This window comes from Phytophthora sojae (genome assembly GCF_000149755.1).
Source record: "Phytophthora sojae unplaced genomic scaffold PHYSOscaffold_24, whole genome shotgun sequence".
NCBI classification, from domain to species: Eukaryota; Oomycota; class Peronosporomycetes; order Peronosporales; family Peronosporaceae; genus Phytophthora; species Phytophthora sojae.
Window position 1 is genome coordinate 101931 of NW_009258138.1, and position 17171 is coordinate 119101.

The 17171-nt window shown below is 56.9% G+C and overlaps 8 protein-coding genes across 8 annotated transcripts; 6 read left to right on the forward strand and 2 right to left on the reverse strand.

Annotated features, from left to right (window-relative positions):
- Positions 1-1304: 1304 nt before the first annotated feature.
- PHYSODRAFT_535749 (hypothetical protein) lies at positions 1305-2084 on the forward strand (the record flags this gene model as incomplete). Its single annotated transcript, XM_009541481.1, has 1 exon — positions 1305-2084. A coding segment is annotated over one exon (780 nt), but the record flags the coding sequence as incomplete, so codon positions are not given.
- Positions 2085-2749: 665 nt separating this feature from the next.
- On the forward strand, positions 2750-3331 carry PHYSODRAFT_535674 (hypothetical protein; the record flags this gene model as incomplete). Its single annotated transcript, XM_009541482.1, has 4 exons — positions 2750-2887; positions 2975-3050; positions 3137-3201; positions 3269-3331. The coding sequence occupies 4 exons, from the start codon at positions 2750-2752 to the stop codon at positions 3329-3331; spliced, it is 342 nt and encodes a 113-aa protein (XP_009539777.1).
- A 1168-nt stretch (positions 3332-4499) lies between these two features.
- On the forward strand, positions 4500-7382 carry PHYSODRAFT_446291 (hypothetical protein; the record flags this gene model as incomplete). Its single annotated transcript, XM_009541483.1, has 2 exons — positions 4500-4863; positions 4987-7382. Coding segments are annotated over 2 exons (2760 nt in total), but the record flags the coding sequence as incomplete, so codon positions are not given.
- A 2109-nt stretch (positions 7383-9491) lies between these two features.
- Positions 9492-10193, forward strand: PHYSODRAFT_535638 (hypothetical protein; the record flags this gene model as incomplete). The annotated part of the gene is made up of 2 exons (XM_009541484.1): positions 9492-9928; positions 10031-10193. 2 exons carry the CDS (start codon positions 9492-9494, stop codon positions 10191-10193), a joined length of 600 nt encoding a protein of 199 aa, XP_009539779.1.
- Positions 10194-10917: 724 nt separating this feature from the next.
- On the forward strand, positions 10918-12033 carry PHYSODRAFT_535630 (hypothetical protein; the record flags this gene model as incomplete). Its single annotated transcript, XM_009541485.1, has 3 exons — positions 10918-11517; positions 11620-11816; positions 11988-12033. The coding sequence occupies 3 exons, from the start codon at positions 10918-10920 to the stop codon at positions 12031-12033; spliced, it is 843 nt and encodes a 280-aa protein (XP_009539780.1).
- A 529-nt stretch (positions 12034-12562) lies between these two features.
- Positions 12563-14093, reverse strand: PHYSODRAFT_535732 (hypothetical protein; the record flags this gene model as incomplete). Its single annotated transcript, XM_009541486.1, has 3 exons — positions 12563-12886; positions 12959-13081; positions 13269-14093. The coding sequence occupies 3 exons, from the start codon at positions 14091-14093 to the stop codon at positions 12563-12565; spliced, it is 1272 nt and encodes a 423-aa protein (XP_009539781.1).
- A 641-nt stretch (positions 14094-14734) lies between these two features.
- Positions 14735-15886, forward strand: PHYSODRAFT_348697 (hypothetical protein; the record flags this gene model as incomplete). The annotated part of the gene is made up of 1 exon (XM_009541487.1): positions 14735-15886. Exon 1 carries the CDS (start codon positions 14795-14797, stop codon positions 15884-15886), a length of 1092 nt encoding a protein of 363 aa, XP_009539782.1. The 5' UTR covers positions 14735-14794.
- A 178-nt stretch (positions 15887-16064) lies between these two features.
- Positions 16065-16674, reverse strand: PHYSODRAFT_358096 (superoxide dismutase). The gene has a single exon (XM_009541488.1). It carries the CDS (start codon positions 16655-16657, stop codon positions 16211-16213), a length of 447 nt encoding a protein of 148 aa, XP_009539783.1. The 5' UTR covers positions 16658-16674; the 3' UTR covers positions 16065-16210.
- Positions 16675-17171: the final 497 nt, after the last annotated feature.

A 17171-nucleotide genomic window follows, 5' to 3' on the forward strand; every position in this document is an offset into this window, starting at 1 on the left:
CACATGTACACGTACATCAGTACCGGTACTTGCACTGAGCACCTCAGACTTCACGTGTTTCTTCTTTTGAAAGCGTTTGGAGGCTTTTGTAGAGGTGTAGACAGCCTTCTACTTTACACCGTAGCTGACGGTGGACGGGTTGGATGTACAGGATCAATGCTGGAACTCATCGGCCATTAGCAGCAAGGCATCAACCGGTTAGCGTTGCTGTCGCGTCAGAAGTTATGCTCCCCACCCCCACTTGCACGTACTCTCATCGCAGGGCAACCGGGAAACATTTACAGCTCAGCACAGCACAGAATGCACTTGGACGAAGCGAGTGAGCGGCAATTCGTTGTGACAGGACGGCGAAGCTGCAGAGGATAACATGGCGCCAGGAAATGCTGTGCGGATGGCGTGCGCATTGATAAGATGTATACGCCCTTGGAAGCTGTATGTATGCCGCCCAATACAATGGCAGCGGTCCGGTCAGTGTATTGGGTTCAGATGCGCCCCAGGGACCGACTCGCTGACGGCTCGCCCACATGGGTTCTGTAGGCGATTGCCACACTGCGAGTGATCTAAACACTATCCATAGTTTAGCAACAACAGTCCTCGCGAGTTTACGCGCCAGGGACTTTTGGCCAGTGCTGCGCCTTTGTTGTGTTCTCGCGGGATCTCATACGAGAGTGATGGCAATTCATTCGGGGGATAACCTGGACTCGAGTCGCCCATCAGCCAACAGACCGACCGGCCCCGCGCGCCCTCCTAGCCGAGAAAACCGCCCACTCCTCCCTCCCCACTTTCGGTTGAGCTTCTCAACACAAAACCATGGACCGCATTCCCAGCATCTTCGCGCGCTATGAGCCAGACCACGCCTTAACATCCGACGTGATCGGCCACGTGATGCCGCGAGCGTATGCCCGACGTGGCGGCGCTGTGTTTCACCAAATGAGACCTCCTGTCTGCAGTTCACCCGCGACGGCCAAACAACACAATGCACGTCTGACTTCGATCACAAGACGCCCGCCCATTGCTACAAACACGTCGCTGGAAATCGCGGACTCGGCCTCGGTCGCGGTACAGCAGAACCATCTCGACGATGAGAGGGAGGCCTACCTCGCTCGAAAGGTGGATAACGTTGCTGTGAGTAGGAGCGGCGAGCCCCGCGAAGCACCGGCGAAACACTTAACATCTTGGTCGCCAACCTTACAGCAGCCACCAGTGTGTCCTATCGACCGCACAGCTAGACTGCTCCCAGAGACTAGAGCGATGCCTTCGGTCACAACGATTCAAACCACCGACCCAGAAAACCCCAAGCCCGTAAGCGCATTCGACTCAAAACAGCACGGCGACGCGAGCAATGTCGCACAAACCAAGCGCGCTACCGGAAGAAGCAGACCGAGTACGCAAAGGACCTTGAGGCCACGGTGGTGCGGCTTCGACACGAGATCCCGCTGCTGGAGACACAGCACAGCCGCCTTGTTTCCGGCGCCAAGTCGAGCGCGTGGTGCGTGGTGATGGAGTACTTCCACATCTTCCGTAATGGGGCTCGGCCTTTCGCTGAAATCCCCTTGGGACCTGAAGCGTGGCTGCAGAGGTCCGAGGCCCAGCAGCAGCTATCGTTCCTGCAGTCATCCATGTCTGATGACGTCGTGCTGGGGGAGCAGCGAGGTGTCAATGCGCTCCTCGAGCAGTGGAAGCGGTACACGACCAGCTTTGACGATCTGCAGTTCCAGGTGGAGCACATGACTCGAGTCTCCGAAGACTTCTTCATCGCGGCCACGGCCTCACTCAACGTGACCATTTCCGAGCAAACACTGCAGTACGTCTTCCCACACTTCGTGGAGGTGGGTGGAGACAGATGTAACTCACCGCAACAAGATAAAGTAGCGCTACTGAGGTCCAAGTTGCTAGGCCAGCGGCTATCTCTTCCGTGCCAGCTCTGCTTCGAGTGGGACAAGAAGAGCAAACGGGTGGTGCGCATGGAGCAGGCTGTGGACTTCTTGACGCCGCCGCTCCGGGTTGTAGGTTCGTTAGCAGACGCAGCGTTTGTTTTCGAGCATGCTCGAGTCAACCTGGACGGCGTCATCGGCGAGTTCTAGTAAGCGCGCAGTGAAACCACAAACGAGTAAAGACATACAGTATGAGCTTCTTTGGCAGCGTTCCTAGTTACACTTATCTAGTATTTAACGCGTTATCTAGTTCATTCCATGTGAAGGTGCTCCTGGCTTTTGAAGTCGCTGAATGCATTCGACAAATGCATTCAACAAACGCCTTCGAAGCGAAAAACTATTCGACGCCAGGGCATCACTCACGACACGATACAACTTACAAATTCAGGTACTCACTTACTTTTTCACCTACAAAACCAGCCTCTCCAATGGAACCTACAATTCTAGCTTGCGCTAGGTCTCACATTTCTAGGAGCCGCGGCCACATCACCAAGAGCTCCAGCGCCTTCATTGACGCCGCCCCCTCTCGCCCTCGCCGCGCGCCATGGACAAGTTCTCATACCCCGAGTACTACGACTTCCCCCCCTTCTTCACGTGCGTCCTCCATCGAACTATAAAAATTATTATGAACATAAATAATAACAATTTGCTTCCTCTCTCTCTCCGCGCGCAGGCTGCAGCCCGTGCGCGCCACGCGCGAGAAGCAGCTCGTGCTGTGGCAGCAGCTGATCCTCGAGTACCACCGCGCGCACGACCTGCCGCTCTTCCAGCCGTACGCGTCGTCGCTCTTCGAGAACGTCAAGATCAGCCGCAACATGGCGCAGGACGGGCGGCTGGCGGTGGTGGAGCACCTCATCCGCTGCGGCCACGGCCGCTGGGAGGACGACACCAAGACGCGCTGCCGCATCATGTGGAAGAAGCCCGCCGAGTGGGCCGCCGAGATCTACGACTTTGTATGTGGCGCTTTGTCTCTACGTGTACCGAAATGATTGCAGATCATGTGACAACATCTGTGACCGTGTTTGGTGCTGTCATTGCAGGCCAAGGAGCACGGCATGCTGGGCAACGTCTTTACGGTCTACGAGCTGTACGCTGGCGAGGAGACGCTGGGCACGAGTGAGTAGAAAGAGGGTGAAGCTGAAGGTGCAGGTGCAGGTGCAGGGGACTGACTGTACCTGGTGCTATGTGCTTTTGTGTGTTAGACATCCACGGGATGGAGCCCTGGCTGCTGCGTGAAGCGCTCAAGGTGCTGGAAGGGGAGGGGAAGGTGCGTAGGGTGTGGAAGTTTGCCTGGTGTTCTGGCTGCTCATGGTCGATGCTGTTGCGCGATGCAGGCTGCGGTGATTGCCGGCGAAACGTGCGAGGAGGACGGAGTCAAGTTCCTCGCTACGGAGTGAGTTTTGCCGCCGTTGCATTGATAGAGCACAAAAGTGAGGAAAGGTACGATGGATGTCGTGTAATGATAATGTGAAGCGATGAAGATTTTTTTGTTTCCGTACAGCTTCGTGGAAATTTCGTGATGATGTCAATGCAACGGGTTTTCTTCGCTGCCCTCGTCGCTGCTTTTGCCCCGTTACTCTTTTCCCACCCACTGGCAACCACTTTGCTTTTGAAAGGGCTAAGGAGAATGGCTGAAAAGAGCCAGGACAGCACCAGCGGCGAGGCTTCTCGTCATCCTCGACACCACCATCGCGGCAGCCGGCACCGCCACCAGCATGGACCAGGCGAGCAACATTGCAGTACCAAAACCTGTGCTGATTGGAGAGCCTTGCGTTGAGGCGACACCCGAGCTGGATGGGGCGGGCTTGCAGGTCAGTGTCGTTTCAACCCGAGGCTCCGCGGAAGTTGTGGATGCTTTGGCAACGACGTGCTGCAGTGAACTTCTACTCAAGGGCGTGGAGAGCCACAAGCGCAGGTCGCTCTGCCTACGGAGCTTCCGTACGACCAAGCAATTGATTGTCGCAGCCCCAGTGCATCTGGATGCCATGGTCGTCGTGGGATGCTTGGCGGAAGGAGATCCGCTCTTTGCTGCGGCTGATGCAGTGGCAAACGCGTGCATGGCGGTGGAGTTGGAGACCAAGACGCCGGTGATCTACGGCGTGCTCAAGTGCACTGATATGGCCCAGGCTCGTCAGTGCGCTGGACTGACGCCGAAAGCGAGGAGCTTTGGAGTCGAGTGGGCGCAGACTGCCATCAGCGTGGCTTGGATGAATCGTGACGGTAGCAAGAAGTGAGTGAAAGTTCACCCCACCACTGTTCGAGCTTCTTCGAACGAGCACTGTAGGTACATGGTTCTAACGGTGCGACACAATACGGATTTGGCCGTGTATGTTTTTTTTTCTGTTGCTGACTTCAACTGTTTATTTTTTCGTTGAACAACTGCAACAAAGTGACCACCACTCTGCCAATCTGCCAAATCGGGCGTGCTGCAGTTCACACCCGATAATTTTAGCTCCGTGTTCAAGGCTCTGTGGCTCAGTTGCGAGTTCCTGTCAGCACGTCACGCTCGCCGCGCATGCGTCACAGCCGCACGCGTGGGTGGGGTGGAAACAAGCAGCACGAGCGATGAGCGACGCCAGCGAGATCGCCTCCTATTCGCACGACGAGGGGCTGATTGACGCCTTCCGAGACAGTCTCCGCGATGGAAATGTGTGTGCCAAGCTGCACGGAGCGCGAGGGGAGCCGACGAACGGCGACTTGAAACTGCTGGAGGATAAAGTGACGCTGGTCTGGCAGCCCAAGGCGTTGCCGCTGCAGAGCTACATGCCGCCGTCTCTACTGGCCAAGATGGTGATGAACAGCGTCAGTGTCGTCATCACAGACGCTAAAAGTGTGCGAACGGGGCGTCAGACCACCAACTTTGTCCGCACGATCAAGTATTTAACGGCTGATGAACTCCCAGAGAGCGACGAGAGGTGCTTATCGCTGTGTTTCGCGCCCCGGACACCCCCAAGTCCTCCCACACCAGCCACAACAGAATCAGAGACAACGACTGAGAACAGTTCACCAACAGAAGAAGAGCACCACCACACGAGGACAGCTGACACCACAGTGGAGACCTTTGATTTAGAATTCCAAGACGAGCACACGCGCGATATTGCGCGTGCTTTCTTCCGACAACAAGCGGGACTGGAAGACGAATCGAGCCCCGAGTCGGAAGATTCTGTCACGTTCAGTGACATTCAGCTTCCGACGGGGCTGCCAACTCGCTGCTACCAGGCCATCGCGCATCCGTCTTTCGAGTTGGCGGTGCTGGTGGCTGTGGTGGGCAGCATGACGTCGGTGGGATGGCGGTCGTTCCGGTACGTGACGAACATCAAAGACGACGACGAAATCGCCGAGGTGGCGAGGTTCGGGATGACCGTCTTGGAGTACTTGCTGCTGGTGTTCCTCACCATTGAGCAGATTTGCAAAGGTGTTGGCCTTGAGGGGATAATGCCGCTGCTGCGGAGCAAGTGGGACGCGTTTGACCTCTTCGCCGTGACGATCAGCTGGCTCGCAGTGCTGCCCTTCTCGTCACTTGCAGGGTTCAACCTCTTGTCGCTGCGTGTGTTCCGAGGGATGAGGATCTTCAAGCGCTGGAAAAGTTTCCAAGAGACGATGGAGACGTTCCTCGTCTCGTTACCCATGGCGGGAAATGCGGTGCTGTGCTATTGCTACTACCTGTTCCTGTTCGCGATCTTGGGCATGTATCTTTTCAACGATTCACTCTCTCATCGCTGTGCGATTCAAGCGGATTCGGACATCTTTATCGCCCCAATGGCTGCTGGAGAGTCTAGTAAAACGTACGTGGCTGAAACTCCAGTCCATTTCTGCCGGATGGACGACACTGCGTCGAGTTGCAAGTCCAATATGGAGTGCGTAGCCATGCCACCGCCGGACAGAGGGTATACCGGCTTCCACTCGTTCGAAGCGTCCTTCCTCACCGTATTTTTGATAACGCTGCGCTCGGGGTTTGGACCATCACTAGACGGAGCTCAGCAGGCCTCGTCATATCTCTCCATCATCTACTTCATCGGGCTTGTGGTGTTTGTGAGCTACATGATCCTGTCCTTGTTCGTAGGAATCGTTCGTGGCAGCTACATCACTGTGTCGATCGTGCGCGCTGCGAAACACGCGGAGGCGGAGAAACGAATGGAGAAATACCTCAAGAAGGCTCGAGTGCAGTTCCCCAAAGGGACGGAAGCTTTCCCAGACGTGATGCAAGTGGTTGATGCGCAGTGGCAAGTGTACCGAGCACGGTTCAAGGAGTGGTTACTGCAGTCTCCTCTCTTTACAAGGTCCGACGGCACGTTTTTAAGCTGGTGCAGGCTGCGTCAAGAGCGGATATTTTTCCTTATCGAGCCTGGGAGCTCCACCATGGACAAAATTTCGTCCATTGCCGAGTCGTTGGCGTTCGAGCACTTGATGAACCTCGTGGTCTTCTTCAATTCTGTATTGTTCGCGCTGGAATATCACGGAATGAGCGAGAGCTACGCGGCTCGGCTGTACCTGATCGAGAACTTCCTTATGCTTGTGTATGGCACTGAATTTATTATCATCGCAGCCGCTGCTGGTGGACTTTTCAGTTACTTGCAGAACCCGTGGAACCGATTGGACTTTGTGCTGCTCGTGATCGCGTGCGTCGAGTTCCTTCTACTCACGTGCTCCGTTCTCCTCTATACGGACAGCTACGCGCGCGGGATCTTCGTGCTGCGGTTGTTTCGCCTAGTGAGGCCGTTCAGAGTCGTGCGTCAGAACAACAAGCTGCTGCTGGTACTGGACGCGATTCTGTCGAGTGTTCCCGCGTTCTTGAGCTCCATTGCGTTCCATCTGCTGCTCAACAGCGTGTTCGCTGTAGTCGGCATGAATCTGTTCGGAGGCAACTTCCCGCTCACGATGCAGTCACACTTTAACACGTTCAGTGACAGCATGCTCACGCTGTTCAAGTTCTCGAATGGTGGCAGCATTTGGCCCATCTTCCACGCTTCGCTTCAGGCGAGTTCGTTTGGAGTCGCGCTGCTGTACTACCTCGCGTACGTTGTGCTGTGTCGATTCATTGCTCTCAACTTTATGCTGGTTGTACTACTCCGCAACTTTGCGATGAAAGGGGACGAACGCAGGAAAACACTGAGCGAGTTGTTCCAAGACCGAATGTTCGCCATGCAGCGGATTCATCTCTTCGACATGTACACTTTCGTCGAGGAGTTTAGCAACCTGTACCAGGGGGATATCATGAACGTCAGCTTGCCAGGAAGCGCGAAAAAGCGCGCTCAGCGAGCTCTCTCGGCTTCGGAGGCGTTCAAGGCGCGGTTGTTCAATGTCCTGCCAACGTCCGACTTCTTAAAGCTCAAAGGGTACTACGGGACGACGAAGACCCAGCAGGACCGCAAGTACTTTCAACTCGAGCCCCCCACTCCAGCCCAAGGAAAACAGAAGAACCAAGCGAGTGTAGCTCCGATCGAAGATGGGACTACTACTGCTACTTCTGCTGCTAGTGCTAGTGCAGTGGTTGTCCCTGCTTCGGGACCCGAAAGCCCGACAGATACCCAAGCTTCTGACGAGTGGACGGGGTGGACTTCTTCGGGCGGAGCAACGGGCTATGTGAGGCAGTTCTTCGACGGACACTGGCTCATGGCGGACGTGTCCTTGTTCCTCTTCCCTCCGCAGTCATGGGTGCGACTGAAAGCGCGTCGACTCGAAAAGGAGACGGAGAAATACATCTTCGCAGCGATTGTGATCCGAACCGTCATGCTGACAGTGCAGTCGCCTCTGTACTCGTCGCTCATCCAGGAACTCACAACATTAAGCGACGTGGTGTACGCTTTCGTGCTCTTCTTTGAGTTCGCGCTCAAGGTTATCTCCCGTGGATTCATCTTCACTCCCAAAAGTTATCTCTCGGATACATGGAATCAGATCAATATGGTGGTGCTCATGGCCTGTTCCCTCCTGCTGCTATTGCCCCACTCGACAATGATCTCCCTCTTTCGACTCGGGCGAGCATTCGGCCCGATCCGAGTATTTTACCGCGTCAGAACGTTCCGAGTCATCACGGAAGCTCTAAAACAATCCGCCAGACCGATTTTCTACTGCGTCGTGCTCTCGATTTTCCTCTTTTACTCGTTCGCGACGCTGGGGATGCAGATTTTTGGCGGGAGATTCGCGTACTGCAGTGATCCATCCGTCGACACGGAAGACAAGTGCGTTGGGGTCTTCTGGAACAGCGCGACGGGCATCCTGACACCTCGAGTGTGGGGGAATCTTTCTGGGTTACATTTCGACAACATCACTGGGGCCATGTCATCCATTCTGTTCCTGGTATCGATGAAAGGCTGGCTGCCAGTTGTGAATATCGCCATGGACTTTGCGGATGATACGGACGTCAACAACGACCACCAAGCGGCAGCCATTGCCTCGACGTACTTCGCCGGATTCTTCGTCGCTTTTCTCTTCTTCACCAGATTTTATCTGCTCAAAGTATTCGCAGGGATTCTCATGAACAACTTCCGCTGCTACAATGGAACACTTCTACTCACGAACCTCCAGCTCATCTGGCTGCGTAAGAAGCAAGCGATCGTAGCAATGCGCCCCAAGTATCCGCTTCCGACGAGCAAGTTCATGCTACTAGCTCAGGTGTACATGCAAAAGCGCTCGTTCCGGGGATTTATCAGTACGGTGGTCATTCTACACACGTCGCTCCTCGCTTGGTATCGTTCTCCCGTTCATCGCGGGAATGCCGATGGAGACGTGGATGTGGCGGCTGGTGTGTGGTGGTTCCACTACATTTTCTCCCTAATCTACGCATTTGACGCTGTGCTGCGCGTCGCCGCTGTCGGGTGGAGAGACTTCCTCATGAAAGGGTTCACGTGGAGAACGTTCAATAGCTGCACGGCGTTCATCATGTTGGTGGGCCCCCTCATCTCCGACTCGCCCGTGCTGCTCATCCTGGGCATGACCCGTGCATTCGACTTCAAGCATCTTTCCCTGGTACTCGAGCGGTCTCGCGCTCTTCGGACATTGTTTCGGACTCTACTGGCGAGCGTCCAGCTCACCCTCAAGGTGACGCTTCTGCTGGGGTATGTACTCTTCGTCTTCGCCATTGTGGGCGTGCAAGTGTTCTCACTTACGCGTTGGGCGTCCGGATTGAACTCGAATCTCAACTTGACAACCTTTCCCATGGCGTATTCGGCTTTCGTAAAGTTTGCTGCGGGTGAGGACTGGTACGCTACGTACTTGGCTTCCAGTGTCGCACCGCCTCAGTGTGTACTATGGGGGCGCTCCTCTAGCGACTGCGGGTCTCCGACGATCAGCGCTCTGTTTTACAACATTTTCTACGTGCTGGTGGTGCTGATCCTGCAGAATTTGTACGCGTCCACGATGGTCGACACGTACGTGCTCATGTCTGCCAGAGCAGATGATAAAGACCAGCTCTTGGGCTTCCAAGCGGAGCATCTCAAGCGCTTCCAGATGACTTGGAGCGACTTTGACACAGATGCGCTGGGACTGTTGCACAGGAAACACTTACTGGCACTGCTCACGAAGCTAGAGCCTCCGCTTGGACTTGGTACCCACAACGCAATGATGGATAGCTTAAGGAACGAAGACATGAAGCCGGAAGAACTGACAGCACTGTCTATTGTAGTACATCAACGACGACGTGAAACTTTTCACGACATTGAAGCTCGTATCGCCGAGTTGACGTATCGAGTGCGCCTCGGTCTTGGGAGCTACGACGGTCTTAATGGCAGTGTGAACGTCAGTGCGAACCCGGATCACTTGTGCCCACCAAACATGTTCCGATTTACGGATCTGCTGCTGGTTCTCACGATGAGGGTTTTGCCTCTGGAAAGCCTCACAGTCCAGGAGAAGGTGGACGAGTTGGCTATGCGTGGATACGCCTTCCGCTGGCGCAGGGCCATCGTCATTCAGTCGACTTTCAGGATGTTCCGAGTGCGACGTCGGATGACCAGTAGGATACGAAGAGCCAAGCGGGACAGCGAGATTAAGCGCTTGGAGTCGGCAAGTGTCAAGACGAAAAAGTCGGCGAATCATGCACGGTTTGAAGAAAGTGTTGTTAAACCAGCGGAAAGCGATGGCGAAACGAGAAGAACCAGGAGCAGTCTATCGCTGAATCTGTCCTCTCTCGCGCTTCCGGCGATTCTGTCGTTGCGAACCGCAACTTCCGAGCGATTACGAGCCCCCGCCTCAGTCGCGCCGATTCTCTCGGAGCACTTAGAGCTGCAACCAGAAGCGAGCGACGGGAGGAAGTGCTCAATCTAGAAACACTATATGCAATGGAATTTGACAAGAACATCGCCTTGAGTGTGTTCATTTCAAACGCTGGTATCGGTACCGTGTATCGATCATGCGGTGGTTGTGCGGCAGGTCGATCCAGCGAAGTCCTCATCACGGAGACGCGACTTGCGCGTGATACCAAGGATTGGTGGGAAACGTGTGATTATGCGGCTGATTGATTAGTCCGATTGGTGCTATCATTGCAGACCCAGGTGTATATGGAGGAACTAGACTTCCACGGGGATGCAACCTTCAGGCCGCTAGATGAGGAAGAAATGGTGCCTTAATTGGTTGGACGATGCAAGCCGCCGTGATTGCCGGCTTGCAGTAGTAATGAAGGTCGACCAACTGCCTCGCTGGTTTTTCCACTACCGGGGGAATCGTGGAAAAATGGCATGTAACTGGTGGGACACGAAACATACATATAGCTGTAAGATGGCTCAAAGGCGGCTAGAGTATTCTGCTCGAGTTCCCAGTCGTATTGGATTCTAACGGTGCGATGCGAAGGATTTGGCTGTTTGCTGCTGAGCAAGGACTTTTCCCAGCGAGCGACGAAACCTTGTCTATGCTTGAAGTTCCTACAGTTGAAGCCATTCGTGACCACGTCGCACAGCAGAACAAACAGCTCGCTCGACTTGGTCACTCTTGATTTTGCGGATCACTGCTGAAAACGATGGCCCCTCCCGGCGTTGAGAAGACGACGACCAAGATGAAGTTCGCGTCGAAGGAAGAGCACCCGAAAGGCCACGGTGAAGGCGGCACCCACGGCCACCACGAAGGCAAGCCGCACAGTCCTGTGCTCATTGAGCACCCTGGTGCAACCGAATCGAGCAGACTCGACGGCAAGGGGCTGCGCGTGACGATCATCGCCTCGCGCTGGTACGGGAAGGTGGTCCACTCGCTCACCGAGGCGTGCTCCGAGGAGCTGCTGGCCAAGGGCGTGGCGGATGAAGACCTGCACCTGGTGGAGGTGTCGGGCGCCTTCGAGCTGCCGTACGCGGCTGCACGCGTGATCCACTGCAAGGACTCGAGCCACCGCCCGGACGCCGTGATCTGCGTCGGTTGCCTCGTGCAAGACGGCACGCACATGTGCGAGACCATGAGCCAGGCCGTGGCCAACGGAATCATGAAGCTCAACACGACGTCGGACACGCCTGTGATCTTCGGTGTGCTCTGCTGCGAAACCGAAGGCCAGGCTCACTCGTGCGCTGCCAAGAAGGCGAGCTTCGGGGGCGGTGAGAGCGAGAAGTGCAACCACGGCGTGGCGTGGGCGCAGTCCGCTCTGGAGATGGCTCACTTGAAGCGCTGCGTCGCGGGGAAGAAGTCGGAGCACTGCCGCTGCACTCGTTGCGAGAGTGGCGCCAAGCAAGAGTCCAAGTCGCACCTGCCGCAGGAGTCGCTCAAGACCCAGGGAACCTGCGCGACGTGCGGGTTGTCCGCTGGGAAGTGTTCGTGCAAGGACTGCAACTGCAAGGTGTGCTGCGATAACCGCCGAGACTGCGTGAGTTGTGGCTCGTCGGCCAACAACTGTTCGTGCAAAGACTGCAAGTGCCGCGCGTGCTGTTCGAAGCGCGAGGCCTGTCGTGGCTGCGGCTGCCCCCCGGACAAGTGTTCGTGCCAAGGCTGCAACTGCGCGGCTTGCACCAGCAAGAAGGAGACGAGCGGGATGAAGATGCCGACGCCTTCGAGTGAACAACACGCCGGCTCCAAGCAGGAGACACAGCCGCTGCTCGGCGGGAAGCAAAGCGAAAAGGCCCATGGCTCTGGCGAGTGCGACAGCTGCGGAAGTCCTGGCGGCAAGTGCATGTGCGGCTTGCTGCGCTAAGCTTTGCGCTTGGCGGGCGTTGGGAGTGAAGTTCTGGTGAGTGTGTCTGCTGTTGGAGTGATGGAGAGGCGGACCACGTGCATATTCAACGAGTCTCTGCAGAACTGTGGCGTGAACTGAGCGAGGCGAAAGGGACCAACGTTGCCCATGGCTGCGACTGCGGACGAAGAGACTGAATGACAGAAGAAGGTAGCAGTCGAAGTAAGGTTTTAGTTTTGCATTTAAGTAACTATTGAGCTGAGAATGACAATCCCAGTAAAGTTTTGTCGTTTTCATCGCGTGCTGGTGGGTGCTCGGGTAAATGAAATAGTCGACTCGCCTACAGTGATGGTTGAGGGTGTACCCCGTTGTGCAAAACCTTTTTCTTGAGAACTGGTGTCGCACGCATCTGAGAGGATTGCGAGAAATCCCCCCCTGATGCTTTCGACGTGCCATTCACTGTTCACTTTTCAAAAACCTTTGAAGACGAGATGACAGTGGGAACCACGACAAACGTGCAGTCGGTCAAGGACCAAGAGGAGACCAAGGCTCAGTGCGCCGATACTTCAATTCCCCCAGCGCAACCTGGATCCGGAACCCACGCGACTGGCGAGCACGTGAGCCACGAGTCTTGCACAAATTGCGGATCGCCGGCGGACAAGTGTTCGTGCAAGGACTGCGAGTGCCAAGTATGCAGCAGCAAGACCGAAGGAGGAAAAGCGCAAACCATCGAGCCCCCGATCCAGTCTGCGACTTCGTCGACGATGGTGTGCGGTGGCAATTGTGTCGCCGCCGCTGAACGCGCTGCAGCCGGAGGATGTCCAGCCTGTGAATGTCCTGCCAAGTGTCCGTGCACCAAGTGTGGCTGCCCGATCTGCGGTCCGAATCAATCTGCTTCGCAGCCGATGCCCTGTGCCGGCGGCAGCGAGGCGGGGATGCGTGTGACCGAAGGGAATTGCCCGGCGTGTGGCTGTCCAGCTGGCAATTGTCCTTGCACTGGATGCGTCTGCCCCGTGTGCAAGTCCAAGTGAGGAAGGGAGGGAGGGAGCCATGAGGTGCCGATTCCTGGCTGAAGTGCATATTTACGTGTGAAGGCAACGAGATAAGCGGAAGAGAATGAAACCAGAGCATTCGCATGAAGTGATAGTTTGCTGGTATTAAGGGTTAATTGTGGTCCTATCTCTAGGTGGTAGAAAGAAGTAAGGCATTGGAGGCCTTGTCGATTAGGTGCTGGCCATGAACATGCAGCCGTAGACGCCCGTGTCAATGACCATGCACTCGGAGTTCTGCGTCAAGCCGTCCTGGATCTGCGGGCAGTTGCCGAAGATGCTGCCCGAGCACACGGGTTCGGACGCGCAGAAGTCCCTGTCGGCGCTGACGATGCTCACGGGGGTGTCGCCTGCCGGGTTCGTCGAGCAGTCCAAGGGCGCGTCGTACGTGACATTGGTGGGGACGTTGTCGGCCGTGTACGGCCTGCAGCCGTAAGCGCCGGTCTTGAGCAGGTCGCAGAAGGAGCCAAACTGCAGACCGTCCTGAGGGGCAGGACAATTGCCCGTCGACACCTTCTCCACACACACTGGTTCATTGACGCAGTAGGCGCCCTTCAGCCCCTGTACGCTCACCTGAGTGCTCTCAGAGGAGCAGTTCGTGAACGGACTGATCGGGATGGGAGCAATAGTCGGCGGCTGCGTCGTTGGTGGCTGAGTTGTTGCCGGCTCAGTGGTGGCAGGCGCTGCGGTTGTGGGCTCCGGGGTCGGTGCTGCCGTTGTGGGCTCTGGAGTCGGAGCTTCAGTCGTTGGTTCGGGCGTGGGAGCTTCCGTTTGAGGACTAGTGTACGTCTTGCAGCCGTAGACGCCGGACGCGACGACGCCGCAGTACGATCCATAGGGGAGACCTTCCTGGGTCGCAGGACAAGCACCGGTGCTGAAGGTGGCGATGCACGGGTCGCCGGCCACGCAGAAGATGCCTTCAACACCTTCAACGCTCATCTGACTCTCTCCAGTGCCGCAGGTGATGGCCCTGACCGAGGACGTAGTAGTCGCCGCCGTGAGGATGATCGCGAGCAGGAAAGACTTGAACATCTTGGTGGCTGGGCTGACAGAGGGTTGTTGTCGTCGGGGCTTGTGCCGAGCTTGGTGAGTTGAGGAATGAGATGCTCGCTTTGATCAAACGGCGGAAGGAAGCGAGGGTCGATTGTGGAGCCTTGCTGTCGATTGTTTTTATAGCGCCGACTATTTCGATGCGCACGGGAAGTTGCCACACATGCGATGGCGGACGCGCACAGTTAAGCGCCGCTTGTTCTCTGAAGGCGTGCGGCATCGAGATCGTGAGATCGTGCTCCAGTTGCAGTGAAGTGTTGGCATATTTTATTTTTGCTGTCCGCACGCGTGCCTTCGTTTCTGCTCATCTCCAGCAGAATGCTCATCAGTAGCTCATCAGCAGCACGCGCACCTCTGACCAATGACTCCACGCCCGCACACCGATACACATTGCGAGGTCCATACAAAATTCCAGGCCCAGGCCCTCGTTGCCTTCAACTTCAACGTTGGGCATGAGACGAGGCGGCGACGTCATGCAGCCATGTGTCGACCACCGGAGTCGCCGTGCTCGTCACGTCTGCATCTCAATCTTTACGGAAGAGGCGCACGCGAGCAGCTTTACCTTTTGCCGCCGTTGCCCCCAGCTGAGACTTCTCGCATTGTCTCGGCACTCGTGTCTCTCCGCCGCGTCCCGCACACGCCTAAGCAAGCAGCAGCAGCAGTAGCAGACCAAGACGACCATCATGATGACGCTGCCGACCGACGAGGTGCCGCCGCCGCCGTCCTCCCGCGGGGGCAGCAGCTCCACGGCGCTCGTGCTGGTGCCCGACGACGTGCAGGACACGGCGCTGGTGGCCAGCGCCAGCCAGTCCGACCTGGAGCTGCACCTGCTGCAGACCTTTGCGGCCTACGCTGGCCAGCAGCTGCTGCACTCGTACCTGAGCGTCAAGCACGCGACGCGCGTGACGCACTACCTGGCCGAACTGACGGAGAGCTTGGCCTCGCGCTCGGGGCTCGTGGCACTCGTGCGCGTGCTGTTCAACCAGTACATGCGCCTCGGACACCCGTTCGTGCAGCAGGTGGACGACGCCATGGGAAAGCGCGTGATTGACGCCGTGGTCGGCGTCTTGATGCTGGCGGAGCAGCAGCCGGCGAGAAGCAGCAGTAGCAACAAGCTCGAGACGGGCATCTTGGCGCTGGAGGACGAGAACAGCAACAATGAGGTGGCCGAGGACCTGGCGGCTGCCACCCGCCTGTCGTACGCCGAGCGGTTCCAGGCGCTGCTGCTGGGTGAAGTGCCTCGAATGGAGCAGGAATTGATGGAGGCGCGGCGTCAAGTTGAGGAGGAGGCGCAGGCCAAGGTGGACGAAGCCGCTAGACTAGCGCCGCCGCCCGTCGTGATGGAGCTCAAAGACTTCGTGCCCGTGGACGAGGTGGCCAGGCTCCGGGAGGAGAGCAAGGAGCAGCAGCACGAGGCGGCGCAGGAGGCCGCCCGCCTGCGCGCGCAGATGGCGGAGCTCACGCGCGAGAAGCAGCGCCTGGAGCAGCGCCTGACCGACGTGCACAACTACCAGAAGAGCGAGCGCGGCCGCCGCTTCCAGGACATGGAGGAGGAACTGGCGCGCACCAAGCTCGAGGCCAACCAGAAGGCGCATGACCTGCGCAAGCTCGAGCTCGTGGTGGAGGCGCTGCAGCGCAAGCACCGCAAGAAGAGCAAGAGCAGCAGCCGCAAAGGCGACAACCAGTCCAACGCCTCCGAGAGCGCGCCGCCGTCCCCCGTGCCCGAGCACAAGCCCAAGGTCTACGAAGGGAAGCGCAACAGCATCACGGCGTAAGCAGCAACAGCAGCTGCAGACTCCGTTCCCCACACCCATTTTGCGTCCAGCTCCTGCAGCTCCGGCCAGCAGTCGAGCTCAATTCAATTGAGTAGCCACCTCTAGACCTCTGAAACAACAAGAAAAAAATCTCTGCCATCTTCATCCTGTTCCGTGCCCACAGCAGCAACAGACTCTCGAAAGGGGCATCGCACACGTGTCATTACCTATTTAATAACCTGAACACGTCCGCACGCGACCGCTGCAGCACGACAGAAAGTAGCCTTGTCTTGTAGTGAGTGAGTAACCTCTGCTTCATCTGCAGCTGCCTGCGTCTGCCGCCGTCTAGCTGGAGATGCCGACCACGCCGTGGGCCTTGATGGCGCCGGCGTTGCCGTTCTGCAGCGACAGCTCGTGGCCGCCCTTGCCCAGGTCGTCCTCGCCCTCATGCACCACGATGCTGCGGCCGATGATGGAGTGCGGGCCGATGAGCTTCACCAGCTTGTCCTCCACGTGCACCTTGACGCTGCCGTCCTCTCCGACCTCCACGTTTCCCAGCGAGCCCACGCAGCGCTCCTCGTCCTCGGGGCCGCCGTGGTTCTTGCCGAACGGGTTGAACACGCCGCCCTGGGCGTCGCCGAACACGTTCACGTGCAGCGCGTGCTTGCCGGCCGTCAGGCCCTTGAGCTCGCCCGTGATGACGCTCTTGGCGTCCTCGTGCGCCTGCGTGATCACCAGCGTGCCGTACACCGTTGCGTCGTCGCCGTAGAGCGTGCACACCGCCTTCGCCATGATGTCTCCTGCTGCCGAGATGCTTGGATCGAACTATGCCTCCGGAGGAGCGCTGTTGGCCAGTAGCTGCGCGCGCTGGGCCCGCACTTGGGCTCACTATGCGCGGGAGCTGACGATGGATTTGCTATAATTGACTGGAAATTCGTAAGTCACTGTTATTATTTTATTACGAAGGGTAGGCGATGCAAATCACGCTAATTGCTGAAATTAGCAGTAGCAGCCTATTGCGATTGTTGCGAAAGCGGACAAAAATCACAGTAAAGACGTTGCTGTTGAAGTGCCTTCCGCAAGGCTTACGTACTTTTCTTCGCAGACGGCGAAGTAGCAGGTAGCGGTGCATCCCGTCTTAGCGTCGAAAAGCAGCTCGTGAAAATCCACCATGGGTTTGAACGACGAGCCTTCATCTCCTCCAGCCATTCCAGATACTCTGCTCAGACACCAATATCAGAGTTAAATCTCAACAAGAAGTCAAAGACACCACACCACCTACGTATATGACGCACCATCAGAGTAG